Genomic DNA, 24,162 nt, shown 5'->3' with positions numbered 1-24,162 from the left:
GGAGCCTAGTTTGGGGAAGCAGATGAGGCGACCTCAACACTCCCTCGCTGAGGGCTTGGCCACTAGACCTGAGCGGATTCCTTCCCTTTCCTGGGCGCATTTCCATGGAAGCAGAGTGTGCCAGGAGGTGTCCGGCCCACGGGGCAGAGGTCCCTCAGTCTCCACTGCCATCTCTGCAGAGCTGCTCCGGTCGCCCCAGCCTGAGGCTCTGCTGGGCCAGAACCAAGCTCATCAGAATCGCCAGGCCTTGGCACCTGCTTTCAGCCCTGGCCAGCGGGCAGGCTTTTGCTTCCAGAAATGTGTTGCTTAGCTCCTTTCCTTGGAGTTTATCAACTGGCTAGCCCCTGAGGGTCCGTGCCAAGCAGGCCCTGGCTGGGATGGGTCTGTGGCTGCTCAAGGCCAACGTCCCGTCCAGGAGTGGGATGTGCTCCTTCTGGCTCAGCCCCTGGGCAGCTCAGGCCTTCTGCACCCTTGTCTCGGCTTCTGTCCTTCAGGACTCACCGCAGGAACGGCCCTACCTGGGCCATTCCTTGTCTGCCTTCCCTTTTCTCTCCACCTCCACCTGGAGCCAGGTGGAAGAGCCACTTTGTGTCAGCCAATCTACCACCTGCGTCCACGACATGGAAACATGAAGAAACAAGCTTTGTTGCCCGGGTAGATCTCCTGGGACCACCAGGCCCCCAAGGAGTGGCGACAGCTCTGCGTTTAATAAGTGGGACCCCCAGGGTCCCCAGCATGGGGCTGAGGGCCGACGAGGTTCAGGAAAGACCCCACCCCTGGACTTTGAGTCCCCTGATGGCGCGGGAGGCGGTTTTACTGGGGAGGGAGGGCTGGATGGTGACAGCGGGCGGCTGGCGAATTTGGGTCACGGGCTCCCTGGCACTCGAGACGGTGCGGGGCCCACATCTGCACTGCCCCGTCCTGCTCTGCCCGGGAGACACGGGGCAGGGTCTGACCACAGTGGTGGCGAGAGCCGTGGATCAGGGTGGGCCCACCGAAAGGGTGGGTAGGTTAGTGGGTATGTGGGTGGCAACTGCCGGAAACCACCCAAAGGAGCAGCAGAGAGAGTTCAGGAGAGATGGGAGCTCTTTCTGGTTCTCTCTGGATCAAAAAAATCCTTTCTGAGAGCGTTAAAAAAAACCCCAAATCAAAAACCCTTCCCAGTGCCCTCCCTGGGTAGCTATTGCTGGGGGCTGATTCTGGAGGACACACCTAATTTCTGGGGAGGACCAAGGGCTTGACGCAGAGGACAGGCCTCTTTCTGGAAACTGTGACCGGCCTTCAAGGACTGTGACCGGGGTGGGGGGGCGGCAGCGTGGCCTGGACGGGGCTCCCCAGCTGACACTGAGCTACCGACCAAGTGCAGCGCCCTCCCCGCTTGACTTGGATTTTGGAAGAGAAGGTGCTGACGGCAGCATTAGTCAAGCTGGGGACCCGCCGCTGAGGACGCAGCTAACGGCGGTGAGTAACTCCTGAGCGCCGAGCCCCGCTCTGGACTGTAAAATCCGCCGTGACCTGCTCACCACCCAGCCTGGGACCTCCAGGCCTCACGCCCTCAGCGCCACAGCCGTTCTCAAAGGGCGCGCTCATCCCTAGCGGCACGCGTGGGTCTGGGGCGAGGAGGAAACCACCTAGAGGCGACCAGAATGGGTGACGGGAGTTCGCTTGAGGATTCGCCCGTGTTCCTTGGGATTCTGAATGTCTGTTAACCCTAAAGCTACAGAGCGTCTGCGTGTCCCGCGGCTGGTGGCAGCAGCAGCGTGGCGGTGGGCGAGGCCGCGGCCTGTCGGAGGTCCTCGCTAGCTCCATCCCAGGCCCTGGTCCTGGCTGAGCGGGACACGGTGCAGCCCGGTCACACTCCAGACTTTCCTTCTTTACAGAGAGACTCTGAGAGGGAGGCCACAGGGTGCGGCAGAAAGAAGACTGCACTGGCAGCCCGGCCTCCGACAGCTGGCCTGCCTCTGCCTGGCGCAGCCCCCCGTCTCGGTGCCCGTTTTCCTCCCTGGGCCCCGGTGCTCAGCACAGCCTGTGCTCACAGGGGCAAAGCCTTGCCTTCCGGTGGCAAGCGTCCTCAGCTTGAACTCCACGGTCATGGCCTCGGGTCGGACACAGGCCCCTTCTAAAGTTTACCACTGGGCCCTGTGACCCCAGGAAGGGGTCCGAAGGGACACTGCTTTCCACTGCATTCCATCGGAGGGCAACACGCTGGCAGAGCATGGTGCCCAGTTCCCCAAGCGTTTGCACTCCACTGCGTGTCCAGGGCCGACCTGCCTCACCCCCGGTCTTGGAGGCTCCTGGCCTTTGTCAACAGACGTGGCAAGTGCCTGGAGGAGCAGTTTAATCAGTCAGGGAAGCCAGCAACAGCCGGGAGAAGACGGGGTGGCAATTAATATTTACAGTTACTAAAGAGAATTCTCCTAAAGTACCCACAAATAGAAGTATATATATCTTTATCTTTATATTCATATACACATAGTACTTAATTAGATGCTCTATCACGGGAAAGCAGAAATCTACAGTTTCCTCTCCCAGCACCTCTTTTCTGTCCCGTCACAGAATCCTGAGAGCCCAACCGCACTCGCCCGTGTCCTGGGCCCACGGCCAGAGGAGCTGGCGGGTGTGGACGCCCTGCCGGCATCGACACTGGCTTATCACAGCCCCCAGACGAGCCTTCACCACCCCTGCTTCCACGGCCTGGCCTCCTGTCTTGGATTCTGCCTCTGCGAGCCCCCCTGAGACATGGCAGCCATGCCCCTTTCTCCCCTGAAGCACCAGGCAGAGGGCACGTGCAACCTCCAAAGGTCAGCTCTGCCCGGGACCCGCCTGGGTGATGGCCGAGCGTCCTGGTCCGGGTGGCGTCCGCTGGTGCCAGCTCAGGAGAGGGCGCTATTGGTGTCCTGGAAGGAGCAAGAAAGGCTGCCTGAAGCAATGTTTTCCCACGGGGGCGGCATCAGAGGAGTGCAGCCGGGCTGGGGTCTCTGCCTGGATGTGGTCTCGCCCGCCACGGACTGGTCGGCGATTCCTGAAGGGCAGACGCCACGGTGATTCCCAAGGCAGCGTGGGGGCCCACGGAGCCGCCTTTAGCTTCGACTGTGGAGGGGAGGAGCTCTCTCCCCCCCGGGTAGCCGGCACCCCAAGCAGGGCAGCTGCACCAGTGTTATTTGTAGGGTCGCAGGAACCGGGACACCTTGGAGCGCAGCAGTTTGATGAAGGACCGCGGGAACATCTCCTTGGACTCCTGGGCTGTGTACTTGAAGTAGTTCTGGGGATGCGCCAGCACGTCGAAGAGGGCCTTGATCAGCTTCTTGTCCTGCAAGACACGGTGCGGCCAGGGTGAGGGGCCTGGGGCCAGGCTGGAGGGCCCCGGCCGCTCGCCTCTGCGATGCCCGGCACCCTGGAGGGGCCTGAGGGTGTCTGCAGGGATGCGGGAAGGGGGAAGAGGCTGGGCTGGCTGGTGTGTTTCAGGACCCTACAGACTCCTTGCCATGAATAGTTTTTCGGTTTTAATAGCCTAATTGGTTTTTTCATAGTCTATTCGTTTTAACTCTTGGAGTTCCAGTCACATTTTATCTTAAAAGGGTGCGCTGCAAAAACACAACAGCCAAACGCCCCAGGTTGAAAACCAGAGCGCACGGAGTAGAGAGCAAGGCTTTGGAGGCCAGGAGGCCGGCCTGGAAACCGCAGCTGCACCATCTCCCCCCTAGTGCCTTAGCCCTGGGAAAATGGCCCTGCTGCTCTGAACTTGAATCATTCATCTGAATGACGGGGTGACGATCCCTCCTCGTAGGGCTGCGCGGAAGAGGAAGTGCAGTCCTGAGAGCCAAGAGCCTGGCCCAGGGGTGCTCGGCACGGCTGTGCCGCGAGGGTCCAGGCGGCCCACACTCAGGCGCTGTCACTCACCAGCTGGGCCCCCTCTCAGATCCCAGGGTCATCATCTGTAAAGTGGGGCGATGCCACCCCGGGGGAGAACCTCCAGTGACCGGCAGCCACCGCACCGCGTGCTTCCTGCCCCACGAGCTCGTCGTCTCAAGCGGCCGTCTTGGGGTGTGACTCGTCCCGGCATGTGCGAGCGGGCACACACGCACACGCGCACGCACACACGCTCCCTCTCCCATGTGCACACATGCACCCGCACCCTTGGAGACACCGGTGGAGTTCCTCCCATGTGCTGGGCGCAGTGCCAGGTGCCGGGCACAGAGTGCTGAGGGGGAAGCCCTGTGGTTCCTTCCCCATGGAGGGGGGACGGGGGCCAAATAATCACAGGACAAACCTAAACTGCAGGCCTGACGGCCAAGAAGGGGGGCCACTGGGGCCCTCAGCGCAACCTGGCTAGGGAGGCCCAGAGGATGGGACGCCTGAGCTGACAGCAGCAGGACGGGAGGACGTTCACTGAGGAGAGGATGGGGAGAGCGTTCCTGGGAGGCCGTGGCCAGTGAGGTGGGGAGTGGAGGCCTGAGAGCCGCTGCGGAGGCAGGTGGTAGCTGTGCCAGGCTGGGCCTCGCGGGCCAAGGCTTGGGCCTAAGAGACGGGAACACTTCTAGTTCTGAAAAGATGCTCCCAGCCGCAGGGTGGAGCTGAGGGCAGAGGGCCGGGGCGAGGACGAGAGAGTCAGGCACTGTCAACAGGACAGAGTCGGAGAGGCCAGGACGACCCTCTGGTTCCCACTAAACAGACAGGCACCTAAGGAGGGCAACGAGGGGCTTCGTGCCCCGAGACTCCCAGGTCTCATCCGGGTAGGGCAGCAGGGGGCAAACCTCTTGGCTTACAAACTGCCTACTGTGTGCAGGAGTGCTCCAGGCCTGGGCTCGGAGACTCTGTGAGCCGTCCCAGTTTCTCAGACGTGGGGCGGGGCTCAGACAGCTTGCCTGGGGCCGCCCAGCTGGGAGGTGGCAGCCGGAGCAGAAGTTAGCGAGGGACTGGCCAGCCCCGCTCTTGCCCTCCACGCCACCCTCGGCTCCCAGGCTGGGGGTGCTGTCTGCCCAGGGCTGGGCCGGGGCCCGACCCCCAGAGCCCAAGCAGATCCCTGAGTCTGGCTCCTCACGGTGACAACCTGGGCCCTGACCCGGCCTGTGCCCGCCGTGTGACGGCCACAGCCCCCGGATGACTAGGTGGCTCTACTCCTCAGGACGTGGGCAGGATGAGGAGGGAGTCAGTCCCAAAGGCAGCGGAGGATTCTCCTGACTTTAAGAGACCATGCCGTCAAGCTCTCCCCATTTCACAGATGAGTAAAGTGAGGCCGAGGGCTCATAAGGAACCTGCCCATGGGCATGTCAGCAGGTCCTGGGCTAGAAGGACAGATGCACTGGGCCAGCCCTGCCCCTGGCCGCCTGCTCCCATCACCTTCTCTTCTCCTGTTATCACTCTCCTCCCCTCACTTCTGTGCAGGGCTGGGCTCGGGGCTGGGGGCAGGGATGGCCCTGGATCATCACAGGCCACTATCCCAGGATTATATGATCCCTTCCCATAGGGAAGCTCACTCACTTTCAAAATTTCCTGGTGATTCTCTGAGGCGTAGAGCCGTCCATCGCGGACGATATCTTCTATTAACTGCTGGTAGTCCTCTGTGAAACCCGCCGGTGGGGAAGGAAGGAAGGTGAGGGTAGAGGCTGAAGGCGAAGATCCCTCCTGCCTCCTGCTCCCCGTCAGCCTCAGCCCTCCCCCAGGGCTTCAGACTGCGTGCCTTTGTCTCCTCCACCCACACTGGTCTCCTCCAGGTTTGACTAGCTAGAAAACCCCTATACAACCCTCGAAACCCTGCTTGGGTAGCACCTCCCTCTGAGGCCCGCAGACACCACTAATAGCTCCCTCATCTGCACCACGCTGTCCCCCTTATGGGCCTGTCTGGACCCCACAGTCCCCCAAGGCTGGAGTTCCCTGAGGCCGGGGACGTGTGATTTGTTTCTGTGTCCCCAGGGCCAGCCTGGGTGCGCAGTGGGGCCACACTCACCGTCGTAGGTGACATAAGGTACTTGGAACCCTTTGCCACTGTTGCCTTCATTGGATTTGAACTGGATCCAGAGCTTCCTGGAGCGGGAGGTGAAGGCGATGGGCCTCTCGTAGGTCTGGCAGGTCTCATAGGTGGTGATAGAGGTGGGTGAGGCTGGGGGCGGGGCAGGGGGCGGAGGCACGTCATGGTTGAGCTGCCCCAAATCCACAGCTCCTCACCCGGTCCCTGACCTCCTGCCACAGGCCTCTGGCCTCCCCACTCAGTCAGCCCTCCAGCACCCACAGTCCCCAGTCCCCCAAACGCTCCAGCTCTCCAGTCCCCGCACTTGTTCCCTCGGCCCCAAACGCCCTTCCCGACCCTCAGCCCCAGTTCCTACTTGTCCCTCTGAGACAAGTTTCTGTGCCTCCTCCTCCAGGAAGCCTCCCTGACTGCTCCTCCCCCACCCTACCCTGTTTCCTCTCTGCTCTGTGAACACTGTACTACAGCCCCTCTCTATAGGGTTGTCACTGTCTCCCTGCCAACAGCTCCTCAAGGACAGGGCTCACCCCTGCACCCAGCACAGAGCCGGGGCTGGGGTGGAGGGTCAGTCTCCTCTCCCGGTGAGCAGATGAACAAGGGTGAGCCTGCTGACCCCTGGGGTGCCTGGGGCTGGCCAAAGGGTGCCCCATTTCCTCACTGCTCCCTGGGGGAGCTTTCCTGAGGTGTCCTCAAGGTGGGAGAGGCTAGCCTCCCTAGAGCTCAGCTCTGTGGACAGACAGTGGAGGGGAAGATGCTGTGGACTAGGGAGGCTGGTGACGGGAATGGGCGGGGGATGGTCCTGGGCTGGGCTCTGACTGGCTGTAGGACGCTGGCCGGGTACCTTGACCCTCCTGGCCTCGGGCCTCCCACTCACACACTGGGGGCCATTTCCTGCTCATCAGCTACACTGAGTGGGCGGTGCAGGCACCTGGGAACAATGCAGCACACAGTGGACAAGGCCCTCCCCCCTACCCCGTCTCCCCCACTCTCCTGCTCCTCTGGCCGGTCTCTGTGTATCAGACACATCCCAGGCCCCGGTGGGCGGGCACGTTTTTGTGCCTGTCTTGTCCCCCTCCTTCTTCCCTAAGATTCTGACCTGGAGCTTGCTCCCTGGGGGCACTGCGGCCTTGCCACAGCAGCGAGGTCCCCAGCCGAGGCACAGGCCGTAAGGGGTTCTACCCAGCCCCTGGGGGGTCTCAGGGCTCCCCACCTTTCTCGCTGCTGTGGCCATCTGGGCACGCGCTCGTGCTCACCCATGGCTGAGGGGCCGGCCCCTCGCCCAAAGTCTCACCCGGAGCCCCCATGGGGGCGGTGAGCTGGGAGGCCGCAGCTCACGGAGCGGGGGAGAGGACCCTGGGGCGCCCCGTGTGAGTGCACGGCCTGGCCCTTCACCACCCCTCTAAGCAAAGAGGCGGGAAGAGGCCCTGCGGGGCAGGGGGTGCTCCTGGGGGCTCACCCTGGGTGGTGTGGCAGGATGCGGGGGACAACTGGGATGAGAGACGGGCTTGCAGTCAGCATCGAGACCAGACCTGACCAGGTCCTGATTCCCACACTCAGGACACACCCTAAGCTCTCCGGACCTTTCCACACAGCTCTGGAAAGCGCAGCCCCTGGGGTCGGACGGAGGTGAGTGCCCCGCGGAGCTGTGCCGTGGGGGAGGGGTGGGCGTGTGGTTGAGGCCGCCCCCCTGGACGGCACGTACCGCTCTTCCTCATGACCAGGACGTCGCCACACCCGTCCTCGATGGGCAGGAAGATCTCGGGGACCACGATGAGGATCCTGCGCTTGGGGGGCGGCGAGATGTGCCACACGCACTCGGCATTGGCCGGGTAGTCGCCAGGGTAGTTGGGGGACTCGATGTAGCCCGTGTAGTCGCCAAGCTCGCCGCCGCAGTGCTGGTCTGTGGGCACCATGGCCCGTGCCCTGGTCAGGCCCGGCTGGCCCTCAGCAGCCTTGGCGGCCCAGGGCAGGGCTGGTAGGTGCTCCGCCCCCTCTCTGGCCCCCCTCTACCCGGTCCTCCCCGCCAGCAGGCCAGGCTCCAGGCCGGTCTTCCCTCGGGGACCCCTCAGTGGGGGGCGGGTCCCCGTTCCGTGTTGGTTCTCGGAGGCCCAGCCCGGGTGACCCCCTTCCTGGGCTGCCTCACCTGAACCTCCGTGGCCGGGCCTCGTCCTGGCCTCCTGCCTGGAGCCGCTCGCGCCCCCGGCAGGTGCGTCCATGTCCCCGCAGCTGCCAGCTCCCCGCCAGCCCGTGCTCTCCTCCGTGTCTCAGCCAAGGCCAAGTGTGCCCCAACGTCCCCTTTCTCTCCACTCACTCGTCTGTGCATCCCTTTGCTCAACATCCCGAGTGCCCCCCAGGTGCCAGGTGTGGCCCTCCCCAGGGAGCAGGCAGGCTCAGGGACCAGCAGGAGACACGCTTCCCTACCTTTTCAATTTTAGCTAAGCCGTGCATCCTCAAAGAGGCCAAACGTGACTTTTTTTTATGAGCTAAACGGTTCCTAGCTTAACTGCATAAAGGAAGTTATGCAAAGAAAATTGAATGTAAATACTAAATATACATAATTTTCTCACACATTTTCATTTAAAGATCTCCTCACATCAAAATTTCTGGGAAACATTTCATTTTCACCTTATCATTCCAGAAGCTTCCCTCTCACTTTTCCCCCACTTTTCCTCATTAGGACATTTAAACACTTAAAACCCTGCCTATGCTGAGCTGCAGCAGGAGGCCGCGAGCCCAGCCGGGGCAGCCCGGGCAGAGGGGATGGCGTCCACGGCGAGGATTAAATCTCCTTCACGGGCCATTAGGCTGTTCCAAACACGACCAGCAGCCCAGGAAAGGGGTCACTGGCTGGAAATTGATTAGGGAAAGGGTAAAATACCAGAACATATGCCCTCAAGGGCTCTGTAAAGTGAATTAGAAATCCCTAAAGACAGCATCCTCTGGGTTAGGCCCAGATGACTTGCTGGTGAGGGGCTCGGAGATGATCTATTTCCCAGATTGTCTTACGCTGCCACGTTTTTTTCGGCTAAAATGGAGCTTCCTACAGACACAGGGCGGCCGTCTGGTCTCCCTCTTCTGCCTGCACCCTTGGTACATCCCGAGCATCCTGCGCCTTCAGAGCTGCAGAGTCTGGCGCGGGCAGCTGCCCCACAAGCCTCCTTGGCACGGGCCCTGACTTTTCCCTCCGCAGACCCAGAGCCTGCAGTGGGGCCTGGCCCGGCACTGAGGCGCAGGTGAGCCATGGGAACCGACGGACGATGGCGCGATCAGGTCGCTCCGTGGAGCGCAGGGGGCCGGCCAAGCCAGCCGCACCCTCCACACCACAGGGTGTCCCACCGAGCGCATGTGCGGATGTGACGGGCCAGGGAGGAGTCACCGGCCTCCCGGTCCGTGTCACCGCGGACACGACCTGAGGTCAGGGCTCACCCTGCCCTCGCAACCTGCCCCCAGCCCTTCCCGGCACCCGCAGCTCCTCGGCCGTGGGAAGAGCGGTACCTACTTTTGCAGTGTGTGACGTTGGTGGAGCCGTCGAAGTCTGTGCTGGTGTTGCCCGGACAGGTGACGCAGTGGTTCTGGCCAAACTCGGGCTGGTAGGTGCCGACGGGGCAGCGGATGCACCGGTGGGTGGTGGTGTTGTAGTGGTGGCCGGGGGAGCAGTGCACTGTGGGGGGGGGGACCGGTGGGAAAGGGCACGTGGCATTCTCCCCGGGGCTCCCTGCCCTTGAGGGCTGACTCAGCACAGAGCTCAAGGCCCCTCCCCACTGCCCGCTAACCTCCCACCACCCGCGCCCAGTCGCTGAGTGGCCGACCCCTCTGCCCCCGACCCTGCCCGCAACAGTGCAGGGGGTGCTGTGGACCGCGGGCTCTGAGCAGCGCGCCAGGCAGACCGAGCCCTGCCCCGGGGCCCACATTGTACTCCGGCTGCGTGGGATGCCCGTCTGTCCCTCCACTGCGGATAATAAACGGAAAGTGAGATGCCGTTGGGCCGGCTGTGGAGGGAGGCGAGGGAAGGCGGCACCGAGGGGACCGGCGTGGAGACCCGAGGAGTGCGGAGCTGGCCCGGAGGTGGGCCGTGTCTGTGCCAGCTGTGGCCGGAGCAGAGGTCAGGGGCCACGGTGAGGACTGGGCTTTCCTGTGAGCGAGGAAGGCCACCTGGAGCTGCCCCGTGTCCCCGGCTGCTGCACTGGGAGTGGGATCTGGGGTGGGGGGGGGGGCGGAGGCCCAGGCAGGACAGGCCAGGGCCATCAGGGAGAGGTGGCGGTGGCCTGGGTCAGGGTCACTCTGCGTCTGTTTACTTTTTAGGCCGCGCTGCGCGGCATGCAGGATCTTAGTTCCCCGACCAGGGATGGAACCCGTGCCCCTTGCAGGGGAAGTGCGGAGTCTTAACCACTGGACCCCCAGGGAAGGCCCAGTCGGGCTGTTTAGAAGCTAGAGCTGCAGGGGCTGCGGACAGACTGGGTGTGAGGGGAGGGGGAAAGAGCCCTCAGAGTGACGCCAAGGTTCCCTTGAGCACCTGGCAGGAAGAGCCTCCGTGCACTGGAGGGGAGCCCGGACTTGTGGAATCTGAGACGCTTGTTAGATACGATGCGGAGCTGTGGCCTGGCAGGAGGGCAAGGTCCAGTTCAGGGGAGAGGCTGGATGGAAACGGAAGCTGGGGGCACCTGTGCAGCGATGCTACTTAAAGCGAGCAGATGCGTTTATCCAGGCTCAAGAGCGCGAGGGCAAGGGGCCTGGGATGTCTCAGCACTCGGGGGCGGGGCGGGGGGAGGCTGAGCGGGGCCTGGGGCCCAGGCCGAGGAGGAGCAGGGAGAGCGCTCCAAGGGGGCCGCGTCCCAGTCTCAGGAGATGCAGACAGAACTGACTTGGGCTCCGGCAACTCAGGGACCCTGTGGGCCGCCTTGATGGGAGCAAACGCTGGGCGTAGTGGGGTGACAGTCTGGCTGGCTGGCGGGGATTCGGAGAGAATGAGAGGAGAGGAGGTGGAGTCCAGACACTCCTTCTGGGAGGCTAACAGTCAAGGGGAGAAAACCTGGCAGGAGCCGGGGGAGGTGGGGCTGGAGAGCCGGGGAAGATTCAGTCTGTATGACGGGCCATCAGCAGGTGGGGAGGACTGTCCCTCAGTGGAGAGTCAAGGCTGGGGCGGCGGTGGAGCTTTGGTGGCATGGAGGGGAGGAGGGGCCGCACTGCAGGGCCCCGGCAGCCCTGAAGACCTCTGACCTCTGACCTCACCCCACTGCCCCTCCGCCTCCTGCCCCTCCTCACCTTCCTCCCCTCCCAACCTTCCTCCCAGTGCAGCTCAAAGCCTCCCCAGTGTCTTGAGCAGCTGGCGGCTGGGGGCTCAAAGCTCCAGGCTGGAGCCTCTGTGCCTGCCAGGCTCTCTCATCCGAGACCCTCAGGCAGGCCTGTGTTGGACCCCCGCCGTCCCTGTCCTCGTGTGCAGCACAGAGCTCGTCACCCGTGTCCACTGCTTGAGGCTCCAGGCTCCTCCTCTGACCTTGGAGGTTTGCCAGGGCAGGAAATGAGGGGCATCCAGGGAAACTGACCCTGAGCGGAGGGGTGAGGGGGGGAGTCCTCACCTTTGGCCTCACAGTCTTGGAAGGCGGCTGTGCCCTCGTGCTTGGTGAGCAGCCCCCCTCCGCAGAGGAAGCAGCCCGTGCGCCCAGGCTCTGGCTGGTACGTGCCCACGGGGCAGGCCTGGCAGGGCCTGAAGCCGTCGGTGGAGAAGAAGCCTGGAGAGCACTGGCCTGCAAGTCAGAGGTCACGGCTCAGGCTGGGGGGCGGGGCGCTCAGCTCAGCCCTCACCTGTCCTGGGAAAGGCACCAAGGCACCAAGGCGGGGGGTCGAAGGGGAGGAGTGCTCTGTGTGGTCTTGGTCAGGCCTGGCTTTTCTCCTCCCACCAGCAAGAAGGGCTGTGGGTTGAGAAGTGGCCTTGCTCCAGAGCTGAGAAGTGTGGACACCACATGTGGAGGTGGGAGGTCGTGGAAGCCATTTATTTAGGGGGCTCTGCCCAGGGGGCGGGCCACACTGTCTTCACATGAGGACCTGGGGCTCTTAAGCTCCAGGCTGATGCTGCCTTGTCTACCTGCCTGGCTGGGCCTGAGCAGAGGGAGGGGGTTCTATGAGGTCCCTAGGGCACAGCTGGAACAAAAGGAGGAGACAACACATTCTAGCAAAAAGCCAGGATGTAGAGGGTATTCCGGTGCTGAGCGAGGCGTGGGTTTAGTGCCTTCTCAGCCCAGACCCTGGAATTCTCTGCTCCCCCAGTGGCCTCTCTGTGCTCTCTGACAGGTACTACCTCCCCTGCGGCACAGACCACACTCCTGGAGGGGGCAGGGGTCAGAGGGCAGCGGGCCAGCCTGCAAGGACTCAGGGCTGGGCTCTGACCTCTTCTGTCCCCCAGAGAAGGCTGGAGGTCTCCGCCACCCTAAGGGTCCCACTCACCAGCACACCTTTCCCCATCCATTCTCTTGGGTGATCCCCACAATGGCCCAGGAAGGGAGGCTGATGGGGGGAAGGCTACAAGCCCATTTCACAGATGAGGTTAAGTGGGGGTAGTAAATGGAAAAGCTCTTTGCAAACCAAATTGTGTTTGGTAAGTTGAAAAAGGGCTCTCCAAACCATCCAAAAAGCCAACTGTAAAGTTCTTTGTGTAGAGCACAGTTCTTCCCCAAGTATCTGGCCGCACTCCATAAAGCATTTCGACAATGATGGGTGCCCCACGAGGTGTCACGTGTTTGGTCAACTATAAAGTACTACGTACCTCCGCTATAAGCTGACCTGTAAATGAGCAAGTGGTAAACTGTAAAGTCCTTTCCAACCTGCATGGTGCAGTTTTAAAGGGCACCAAGTGCAGCCCAGCGCCTGCTCACCGCTCATCTGGTACATGCACTGTGGGTCTGCAACGCACTTTGTAAGTGCAGCTGCGTGGAAGTCCTGACAGGCTCTGGAAACGGCAGAGAGCTTTACAAAAGACCACGAGGCACTCGGGCCTTTGCTTTGGGAACCTCGGTGGAGACAGGAGGTGCCCTGTTCCCCCACCCCCGGCCCCTCTTTCCAGGGAGGGCCCCTACTCGCCTCCACACTCGGATACGTTGCGGGCACCAGCCAGGCCGAGCCCGTCGCTGCTGGGGCACGGCGTGCAGCTGAGCTGGCCGTTCCCGTCCTGGTAGGTCCCCGGCGTGCATGGCACACACTGGCCTGGCTCTCCGCTGAAGTAGGTGCCAGGCCCGCAGGCCACTGCGGAGGCAACATGGAGAGACTGCTGGGGGCAGAGGTGGGGAGCAGTGGCCAGGCGGTCTGGCCGTCTGTCTGCTGGTGCCTCAGGCCCATGCTCTGTCCTTCCACATAGGGCCCAGCTCTCGCCCCTGTGGCTCCAGGGGCACAGAGGGGCCCAGACCCATGCCAGAAGAGCAGGGGGTAGGAGCCAGGCGGTGGTCATCTGCGAGGACCCTGTCCTGGTCTCATGCGCCCTCCTGGCTGCTGCCACTCAGGGTCCCTTGCAGACCCCTCGCCTCAGCCCTCTCGTAAGTGTCTCTGCAGGGACTTTCGTCCCCCCTCTGCTCCACATGCTGCCCTCCAGCCCTGGGCCCTCGGCCTGTGTACCAACTGCCTCCTAGATGCCCCACAGACAACTTCATCCAAACCAAGCCCCCCTGCCGGCTCCCCTTTCCTTCCCCCTGTGGCGGAGCTGGCATCTGAGGACGTGGGGCTCAGGTGCAGAGGGGCTGGGGGAGTGACAGGGGCCTGGGGGCTGAGGATACAGAGATGCTGGGCTGAGGAGAGCCAGTGTGGTTGGCTGCATTGGCCACATAAGCAAACTGATGAGTAAGTAAGGGAACAGACTGAGAAAATAAGTTAAGGAGAAAGGGAGCTGAATGCCTCATGGGACAAGATATTTAGAAACATGGAAAAATAACATGGAAATAAAAAGAAAGAATCCTAAGGTACTGAATTGGAGGTATTGGTATGAACTCATGGTTTTATAAAACACACACACACACACACACACACACACAGAGCTACAGGAATAGCATAGGTACATAAGTCTCCATGTAATATATGCATACCTATACTTTCTAGTTCTGTCCAATGAGAGGGCCTGGAAGCAGTGACACTCCAGTAGCAATGAGTACCTCAGCTTTCGCTTTCTACACACTCTCCTCCTCTAAAAGGAACAGGGGTCCTTGGAGATCTGGCTGATTCCAAGGCAGGGAAAGCACAAGCTGAGTCTGAAACATCTTTACTGCCGGACAGTAAGAGAATGCTCAATGAGTGAGGGAGCCATGTCAAAAGGACACAGGGGCCAAGCTGATGGGGCGCCCACTGGCTGAAGTGGGGACAATCTGAGCACCGAACTAAGTCATGTTAGGAGTGGATTACAAGCCAGTGAGGAATCTGTGAGTCCACACTGACATAAATGCATAGATATATAGATACATGCCAACATGTGGGAGAAGGGAAAGCTCTCTCTTACACTAGAATGCTAATAAATGTAGGAGGGATGATAGAAATAGAGAACATGGCTTGGCAACAATTGTAGAGGTGGCTAATTTGGTGGCTGTCAGCGAGTGGATGGCAGTTTGATGGGGAGCAGGGTGTTGGTGCACACTCGAATACATCCCCATGAAATCCTAATCAATTGCAGAGGGAAAATGGTGAATTAAGGTGGAGGAACCAGTGGTGGACCAGGGCAATACCCTGTGCCTCCTGACGGGGGAGCTGAAGAGCAGACGTGGAGCGTGGTTTTCCTGCCAAGAACGCAGGCCCTGAGTCTGGTCACCAGGAAACACCAGACGCAGCTGAGGGTCATCTTACAGAACTTAGGGACAGCCGAGGGCAGGACAGGAGAGGCAGGGGAAGAGCCAGGAACTGCTCCAGATGAAGGATTCTGGAGACATGACCACGAAACACAACACGGAGAGGAAAGGGATGCTGTCGGAAGAGTTGGTGGAATTTAGCAGGTGATGTAAAGGCACACAAGCACGCCACACGCGCGGGAAAGCATGACGGCGCGAATGCTGTAAGACATCCGCAATGGGGGAATCTGGATGAAGAAACTACGGAAGCTCTTTGTTCTGTCTGGCAGTGTTTCTGAAAGTTTGAAATGGTTTCAAAATAAGTGGTTAAAAATAAAATAATGCCATCCCCAAGTCCCTCCCCCTCCCCCCTTGCGGGGGACCGGCCCTCCCCCCACTCCTAAATCCCACCTCCTCTCCAGCGGCTCCCAGCCTGTGTCTCCGGCCCAGGCTACACTCTGTGCTCCAGATTTGTGGCTCCAACCTAGTCAGCGCCTTCACCAGGACGACTCATGAGCGTCTCAGACTAACAAGGACAGCTGGGACCCCCGCCTCCGCCAGCCCCTCCCCCAAGTTTCTCCCAGATCCGAAAACGATGCCATCTCTGCCCAAGTGGCCCGAACCCTTGGATTCGTCCTCGAAGCCTCCTTCTCCCTTGCCTCCCTCTCCAAAGCGTGCTCTCAATTTCTCTCTTCCTTGTCCGCCTCTCCTGCTGCCCCTGGTTCCAGGCTCTACCATCTCTGGCTAGGTCTCCGCTCCGCTGCCGCCCTCCACTTGGCCTTCCCACGGCAGAGGGCGAATGAGGCTGCCCCCGGCTCAGCGCGGGCCAGTGCTTCCCAGCGTGCCCAGGGCAGCACCGGGGCCAGCAAACCCTCACCTGGCCTGCGGATATGCTCACCCGGTGGCTGCCTGCCTTCTCTCCCACGTAACCGTCAACCCCACTAGAATTAGGACTCAGTCAAGTTCACCTCTGAGCCACCGGGGGCTGTCTCTAAACCCGTCCCCTCTCGATGGGGGCCGGTCAAGTCCCCAGCCTCTTTCACCGGACCTGGCCTCCCCTGCCCCCTGCAGCACTGCCCCCGCCCCGCCGGGGGGCCCTCAGCCTCCCGGGCATCTTCACTCTGCTCCTCCTCTGCCCTCAGCTCCCACATGCCTCCGCTGGGAAGGCTTCTCGAGCCACACGGACTGGTCCCATGCCCCTCACACCCCTCGGCTGGGGCCTTGCTGGCCTGTGCTCTCCCCGTCCCGCCCCTCCTCGGGACTGCGGGCAGGTCACACGTATACTCGGTCCCGGCACCAGGGGAGTGCTCTTTCATGACAGCCGTCATGTCTAAGTGCTATGGCACTTCTCCCCGGCAGGCCTCCTTGTCTCCCTGTCCCGGCCCGACGTGTCTGTCTCCCGTGGGCTCTTTACCTGGGCCCACACGGAAGGAAGGACAGAGAAAGTCTGCAGGGCGACACTGGAGTGGCTGAGGGCAGGGACTCACCGCATTTGCCGTCCTGCAGCACCTGGCCTGTGCCACACGTCCCCTGGCCCTCCAGGGCCTTGGCCGGCCGCTGGGCCACCTCGTACACCGTGCCTGCGACCTGGACGGAGAAGTGCTGCCGGCTGACGGACTTGCGCAGAGTCTTGACGGCGGCCTGCAGGCTCTGCTCCACTCGCTTCTGCACGCACTCGGCCTCGCAGGTGTCTGCAGGGGCGGGCGAGACCCGAGCTCGCGACCCCCCGCCCCGCCGCCGCGAGCCGTTTCTCCACCAGGCTGCCCTGCCAGGTGCCGCGCTGGGCCGGGCCCCTGCTCCGAGCCTTCCCGCATTGGCCCCGGGCCGAGGTGCCCTTGCTGCGAATGTCTGACAGCAGGAGACCGAGGCTCTGAGACGTATGAGCTGCTCAAGGGCCCCGCAGCAGATCTGAGTAGAAGCCCGGCCTCTGCCACTGCAACACGTCCCCTGCCCAGGGCACAGCTCACTCATGGGGGCCCCGCCTGCTGCTCAAACACCCTTGAGGCTGCCACTGCATCCAAGACAACATCCAGCTCTGCCGCCTTGAATCCCAGGCCCCTCGTGGTCCAGCCCCCGCCCGCCTCGCTAGCTCTAACCCCCAGCAACCGACACTCACCGTGAACTCTGCCTTCCGGCCGCCCTGCCCTCCTCACTGCTTCCGGAACACACCCTGCTCTCTCTGACCTCTGGGCCTTTGCCTGTTCTGTTCGCTCTGCCTGAACGCCATCCCTGCCACCAGTTCCACTTGGTGAACTTTGTTTTCAAGTCCCGATTCAAATGGCACCTCTCTGGGGGAGATTCCGGGCCCCTCTCTAGGGGAGGGCCCTCGGCGCTGTGCCCTGTTCGTTCTCACGCGCCCGCTGTCTGGCGTCTCCCTTGGCTGGCCGTGCCGCCAGTGCGGGGACAAGGGTCTGTCCCCTCTTTCCACAGCGTCCAGGGCCAGGCACACACAGCACACACTTGCTGACAGATCTCTGCTCCTCTGTCACAACTCAACTCTCACTTACAGCCCAGAGAGAACTGCTGGTATGAAACACCAGCCAGCATCCCACAAGGCCCCTGCTGGAACCTGGGAAAGACAGGTCCTTGGCTCAACGGTCCTGGGGAGGCTGCAGGCATGAGCCCTTCCAGGCCCCGGTGAGGGCGTGGAGCAGTGGGGAGAGGCCTGTGGCTGTCACCGCAGGCCCCAGCCCTGCTCCTCTCACGGCCCCGGGCCTCCTCTTCCACCCTGGGCTGGGCAGCTGCTCTGAGGGCCCGGCCCTGAGCCCTGCCAGTTCCCCCGCTTGCCTGGCTGGCCTCCACCTCCGGTAGCCGTGGCTTGGGTGGCAGCCTGGCTTCACGCCCAGCAGACCTCCCAGTCCACTGTCCTCGCTGAGGCCCTCAGCACCTCTCGAGGGGACTCCTCACCCACCTGAGGCCTCTTCCATCTTTGTCTCAACCTCGAACTCTGCTGTGATGTGGGTCACCTCCTTGGATGGGGACTTTCGGCCACGGCGCCTCTTCTTCGAGGAGTCACACTTGAGGGTCACAAAGGTCACGTGGCAGTTTTCTGGACAAGGAAGGGGCCACTGTGGCAAAGGTGGCATGGAGCGGGGAGCACGGTCCTACCTCACCCTGCACACAGACGGCTGGTGGCCAGGGTCCCGACTTGCCTAAGAGTCCATGTGCAGATGGGGAAACTGAGGCTGGAGAAGGCCAGGTCTCAGGAGGGGCCGGGGGGGCTGACCCACGCCCTGCACCCAGCCCTCCCGAGGCCATCACACCGCTGCACGTGAGGCACTTCGTGCGTCTTCCTTAGCAAAGCTGTGAAGCTCCAGCTCAGGGCCACTCGGCCCAGGTGAGGCCTGCTGGGTGCCGAGGTTTGTCAGATTTGAGGAGGAATCCTAAGGTGTTTGGGAATCTTCATAGAAACAGAGCTGGCATGCTTTCCTCTGGTCCTTTTCCCCAGGCTCTCCCCCAGCCTGGAACACCCGTCTGGGCCACCCTCATTCTAGAGAGAGCCGCTGAGGGAGCCCTGGATTCCTCCCATTTGGACACGACCAGGCTGCGCAGAAAGCCCTTGCCCTGGGGGAGCTCATTTAACCCTGAGTGAGGGAGGCCGATGGACCCCAGGGATGCTTTTCCACTCAAATGCTGCCTTTCTTCCCCAGGGACACCACCACTGTCTATGGTCCACCAGGCGTGGCTCCTGGGGCTAAGGGACCATGGTGGTGAGGACGAAGAGAGGCCCCTACCCCTGGAAACCCAGTCCCGCTGGACCCTGGGCTGCCAGCCCCCAGGCATGGGGACCTCCCCCCGCCCCCCGTGTGGGTTGGTACCAGGGCGGCCCACTCACCCAGCAGCAACTGCCTCAGGGCCTCCTTTGCCGGCTCCCGGCTTCGGGCCCGGAGGTGGCACTTGGCATCTCGAATCTTGAACCGGGCCTTCTGCCTGATGAGGGTGGCAGGGGCACCTGGGGAAAGTCCAAATCCCCCCAGGTGGCAGCCTCTCCTTTGGACAGGGAGGTGGTGGGGCCGGGGGCTGCGGAGGGAGTGCCTGAGCGTGAGGGGGCTGCCAGGGGGACAAACCCACTGGGAGCTGTGGGTGGGGACCTCTGCCGCCTTGTTTCTCTCCCTGAAAAAGGTGCAAGGGTGGACGGTGGGGTCATGCTCGCCCCAGGGGCCATCCAGCCAGAGGTCGGTGGAGGAGGAAGGGCAAGCCTCCTGCCTTCTCCCCCATCACCAGAGCTACTTTATGTGGCTGGTGCTTTCAGGAAAAGGGGCAGCACAGACGAGAGAGGGAAGCAAGGAAGGGAAGGGGATTTGAAATGATACAGATGCCAGAGCCGCTGATTCCTTCCAAGAGCAAAACAGACCCTTGGACCAAAGAATCCTATAGTCACAGAAGCTTAGAATTACGTCATGTATGTATTAAGCATATCATTGAATCCAGCATCCTGAATAGGAGAAGCTGCCGAAGCACAACCTCCTGCTGGCAGGGGATCTGGCTGTGTCGCAAAGTGCATGGGAGTGTGCGTGCCTCCAGTATTCCTGGGGGGTGGGGGTGGGGGGGGGTGGGTGGTCTCCCAGGGTAGCTCTGACTCTGAGAGTTTTTAGAACCTTGTGGCCGCAGCAGATGTGACTCCCTTCACTGAAATGGAATCTGAGATCCATAGACCCATAGCACTTTAGGATCACTAAACCACTCTGGAACTGTGGCCCAGAGCCGGAAGGGCCCTTCCATGGTCCACTGCCCTTGGGCTGGGACTCAGCTTACAGCCTGCTTGCTTCTGGGTCCTGGCCCTGCTCTTAGCTCCCTGGTACCCTGAGCCATACTGGGCAGGCCCCAGGCCAGGAGGCCTTCCCTGGGCCATGCCCCTCTGTCTCCCCCTGGCCTGGTGCTGGACGGAAAGTCAAGGGGTCCCGCAGGTGCGTGTGGCGTGGACAGGCCAGGGACTACCTGAGCAGCTGGGCCCGGTGCTGGAGCCGGTGCTGTTGCGTTTCTGTAGCATCTTGCCCTGGAGGCCCGGGACACCGCAGCTCAGGCTGTAGCTGTCGTCTGAGTCTGTAGAGAGGCCAGGGCGGAGGTGGGCCTGGGTGCCCCCCGCCTTCCAGCACCCGCACATCCTGGGGGCCTCGGAGGGGTCACTGAATGCGATGAAGGTCAGGACTGACCCTCATGTCAGTCCGTTTCTGCTACACGACTACAGGCTAAGTCGCTGGGCAGGAATGTGTCCGCTGCACTTTTGAGAAGGACACTGCGGCCCCCCACAGAACCAGACAGCTGCCCAGGGTCACTCAGTGACCAGGGCTGGGGGTCCTCATTCCTAGGTTGGGCTCCTCTCCTGGAGAACAGCAGGGAGCAGATGCTGGATCCCAGGGAAGGGAGCCCCGCCCCCCCATCCCATCCCGGGGACAGCCTTGGGTTACCTGGCATGAAGAGTGTGTGGGCCAGGCAGGAAAGGGAGCAGCTTTCCACACCGCCCACCTTGCTGCAGGACAGCTGGGCCTGGGGTAAGGCCTTGGCCCGAGAAAGGCACTTGCCCGTCTCTGAGGAGAAGGAAGACACAAGAGGGGCTTGAGGGGCCAGGGGTGGCTTTCTGGAGCCGGCAGGGCCCCTGAGCGTGGATCAACAGGAACTCCCACCACACGTCCGTCCCCTGGCCAGACCGTGTTGGTGGGAGGGGGCTGGGAGATGGCAGGGTCCACATCCGTTTGGACGTAGGGGGATGCTGGGCCCAGGGAGTGGTTTGATCCCTTCTCTCTCCAACACCAGTCCAGGCTCTCTGTGAGAAGGTTCACTCCCTGTGCCCCGATCCAAGGGCAGGGCTGGATCCTCCAGAGCAGGTGTCCCTGCCCATCTGGGGAAAGGAACGGCTGAAAATGGCCATGCGCTTCTTGGCAGTGACTAAGCACGGGAGGGTCACTGGGAAGCCCTCTCTGGGGCAGCCCCCAGACACATCCATTAGGTGTTTGAAGATGTCCAAAACTGAGCTCTTCAGAGTTTCTCATGTGTTTATTTATCTTTTGAGGATTAAAAAATTCCCCAGACTCCTAGGAAAAGACTGACAGTTCTACAGTCAAGGTAAACATGAGTACTGATCTTATAGAATTGTCTGATTGATCAATGACACCTGGCTCCGGAAGCATCAGGCTCTGAGTCCATCATCAATGGTGGAGTCGCCCCAGGGAACAGGCTGAAACAGGGGACTTAGCTGGAATAAGAAACTGCAGTGGGGGAACTGCCAGTCTGGATGATCTTCAACATGTGGCTGAACATTTTCAAGGAAGAGTCTTAAAAGGACACAATCTAGAAATGAAAACAAACTCATGGCCCTCCAGATAAAACATCTGGCCCCCAAACAAACTCAAGACCAAAAGTCCTTTGTTCCCAAAGAATCAAGAAACTATGAACAAAAACACCTGCAGATAACACAAACCAAAAGGGCCGCTGAAGAACCCGTGTTCTCACTGGTTAAGAAACAGAAGAACAACCATCCACAACCTTCCAAGGGAGACGTTAGCCCCCAGCAGTTCCCTGTACTTTCTCTGACTTCCTAGAGGGGATTGCCAACAACTACAGACGGACAACACAGCTTTCTTGTGCGCGCCCGGCCCTGCGCGTGCCCGCACGTCCTCGTGGGGATGTGGAGGATGCAGAGCACTGATGCCTCTTTCCCGGAGCCATTTCTCAGGGTTTTGTTGACAGCGAGCACCTTCTAGGGATGAGGTAACATCTCCCTCCAGACAAGAGCAGCCTGGCTCCCATTCACTACAAAAGCGAGGGGTGAGTTTCCCAAGCTGGGCGTCCTTCAGCCAGGATGCAAGTTCCCTGTCTGCGCATCCTCCTGGGTGGACGGGACCTGGGGGGCTGCTTGCTGTGCTGTGAGTTCTGAGGCCCTTGGACTCTGACCCGGGGGTCCCACGAGTCCTGCTGGCGCCCACGGAACAGGGGCAAGCTAGCTTACTCAGCTTGCATGCAGATGAGATCTGACTCCGCCGTGCAAACCATCCATCCCACCACCTTAGGACATCGAAGCCCTCAGAGAAAAGTGTAGAGTCGCCTAAAAAGCAAGAGGGAAGGCAAATCGACTGGCAGTAAGGAAAAAAAGGGGAAAAAAAGTACATTTGACTTATTGTAAGTATATCTGGTTGTGAGAGAATATGCAAGAAGATAAGAAGAAGCAAATTTGAAAAGGGTCAGGGATTTGTAAAGGCTTGAGGGGACATGAACTTGATTTGCTTTGGTTTATTAAAACCACTCAAGTAAAAACCATAATTCAAAAAGAGTCATGTACCACAACGTTCACTGAAGCACTATTTACAATAGCCAGGACATGGAAGCAACCTAAGTGTCCATCGACAGATGAATGGATAAAGAAGATGTGGCACATATATACAATGGAATATTACTCAGCCATAAAAGGAAACGAAATTGAGTTATTTGTAGTGAGGTGGATGGACCTAGAGTCTGTCATACAGAGTGAAGTAAGTCAGAAAGAGAAAAACAAATACCGTATGCTAACACATAGATATGGAATCTAAAAAAAAAAAATCATCATGATGAACCTAGGGGCAGGACGGGAATAAAGACGCAGACCTACTAGAGAATGGACTTGAGGACATGGGGAGGGGGAAGGGTAAGCTGGGACAAAGTGAGAGAGTGGCATGGACATAAATACACTACCAAATGTAAAACAGATAGCTAGTGGGAAGCAGCCGCATAGCACAGGGAGATCAGCTCGGTGCTTTGTGACCACCTAGAGGGGTGGGATAGGGAGGGTGGGAGGGAGGGGATATGGGGATATATGTATATGTATAGCTGATTCACTTTGTTATAAAGCAGAAACTAACACACCATTGTAAAGTAATTATACTCCAATAAAGATGTTAAAAGGAAAAAAAAAAAGAAAAAAAAGCCACTCAGGTAGTAGGACTTTCTAACAACTCTCAGTTCTTTCCCGAGTTCCAGCCAGTAACTGCTCCTTTGGGATCATTATCAGAAGACAAGCCTCCCTTCTCTAGGTCAAAGGCCCTGCACGTATTGTGGGGAGGGATCTCCTCTGCAAGTGGAACTGCCAGCTAAAATACACCTACGGGGTTATTGTTAGAAGTCTCAGAAAATTCTCCTACACATGATTCAGATTACAGCCGACGGGAATCTTAATATACGTGTATTATGTACGATCAAAAAACAGAATCCCTGGGGCAAAGTTTCCACGACATCAGCAGAACGATTGGAGGAGAGCCCAGGAAGAGTCCAGACTGAGTCTTCCCAGATTGCCAGAAATCTTTTTTTTTTTTTTTTTTTTTTTGGGTATCAACATGCAAAGGTTAGGCCAGGCTCTCAGGGGACAAACTCAACAACACGGGGAGCAACCGTGACCAAGGCTTGTCCTTCCTGCCTCAGAGCAACCACAGCCTTGGATAAAGTAGTTGAAACATCTTCAGATCTTGTACTAGAACCACGTTTAAATCTGAGGGTACCACATGCAGTATGATCCCTCCTGTGACCTGAAAACACCCAGTACTTTTTCTGCTTGTCAGTGAACTAATCATGGTGTCTGGTTCCTTTCTCCTTCTCATACTACCATTGAGCAACTCTCCTACCCCGTCCTCTTTTTTTTTTTTTTTTTTGGCCGCACCATGTGGCTTTTGGGATCTTAGTTCCCGGACCAGGGATTGAACCTGGGCCACAGTCATGAAAGTGCCGAGTCCTAACCATTGGACCGCCAGGGAATTCCCTCTCCTACCCCTTCCTGAAGGAGAGACTCATCTCTGTGTGTCTGTACTTCAGAAGTGTTCACATCCAGAACAGATCTTTTGGATGCTCCACACCAAATCCCAACTTAATATTGTTTTGTTGATGGGACTTATCTTAAAAAATGAAGAGATCCTAAAATCCATATGGAAATTCAAGGGAAGTTCGAGAATAGCCATATCAATCTTGAAATATGAAAAACAAAGTAGGAGGACTCACATTATATGATTTAAAAACACTATAAAGCTACAGTGGTGTATAGGTATGAGGACAAACAAATAGATCAACGGGACAGAACTGAGAGTCCGGAGACAAATCCATACATTTACAGCCAACTGATTTCAAGAGGATGCCAAGATAATTCTATGGGGAAAAAGAATGGTTTTTTTTCAACAAATGATGCTGTGACACTTGAAGAGCCACATGCAAAAGAATGAAGTTGGACCCCTATCTCACACATATAAAATTAATTCAAAATGGATCAAAGACCTAAATGTAAGAGCTAAAAATATAAGGCTCTTAGAAGAAAACAGGTGTTATCTTTGGGAACTTGATTAGGCAATGAAGAGTTTCTTAGAAGTGACATAAAAAACACAGGCAGGGACTTCCCTGGTGGCACAGTGGTTGAGAATCCGCCTGCCAATGCAGGGGACACGGGTTCGA

The 24,162-nt window shown here is 59.4% G+C and overlaps 1 protein-coding gene across 2 annotated transcripts in view; it reads right to left on the bottom strand.

Moving 5' to 3' along the window:
* Nucleotides 1-3,157: 3,157 nt before the first annotated feature.
* SCUBE1 (signal peptide, CUB domain and EGF like domain containing 1) overlaps nucleotides 3,158-24,162 on the bottom strand; it is a 133,116-nt gene continuing 112,111 nt past the window's right edge. For both annotated transcript variants that reach the window (XM_061204418.1, XM_061204419.1), the window contains 12 exons: nucleotides 20,169-20,288; nucleotides 19,699-19,803; nucleotides 18,596-18,712; nucleotides 17,672-17,809; nucleotides 16,248-16,451; nucleotides 13,040-13,201; nucleotides 11,542-11,709; nucleotides 9,465-9,626; nucleotides 7,668-7,865; nucleotides 5,948-6,100; nucleotides 5,482-5,561; nucleotides 3,158-3,310 (listed from right to left, as the gene is read on the bottom strand). In XM_061204418.1, the coding sequence (XP_061060401.1) occupies nucleotides 3,158-3,310; nucleotides 5,482-5,561; nucleotides 5,948-6,100; nucleotides 7,668-7,865; nucleotides 9,465-9,626; nucleotides 11,542-11,709; nucleotides 13,040-13,201; nucleotides 16,248-16,451; nucleotides 17,672-17,809; nucleotides 18,596-18,712; nucleotides 19,699-19,803; nucleotides 20,169-20,288 (1,760 nt within the window). The remainder of the gene's footprint in view (nucleotides 3,311-5,481; nucleotides 5,562-5,947; nucleotides 6,101-7,667; nucleotides 7,866-9,464; nucleotides 9,627-11,541; nucleotides 11,710-13,039; nucleotides 13,202-16,247; nucleotides 16,452-17,671; nucleotides 17,810-18,595; nucleotides 18,713-19,698; nucleotides 19,804-20,168; nucleotides 20,289-24,162) is intronic.

This window comes from Eubalaena glacialis, chromosome 11 (genome assembly GCF_028564815.1).
Source record: "Eubalaena glacialis isolate mEubGla1 chromosome 11, mEubGla1.1.hap2.+ XY, whole genome shotgun sequence".
Classification (NCBI taxonomy): Eukaryota; Metazoa; Chordata; class Mammalia; order Artiodactyla; family Balaenidae; genus Eubalaena; species Eubalaena glacialis.
This window is presented reverse-complemented; position numbering and strand designations above follow the sequence as displayed.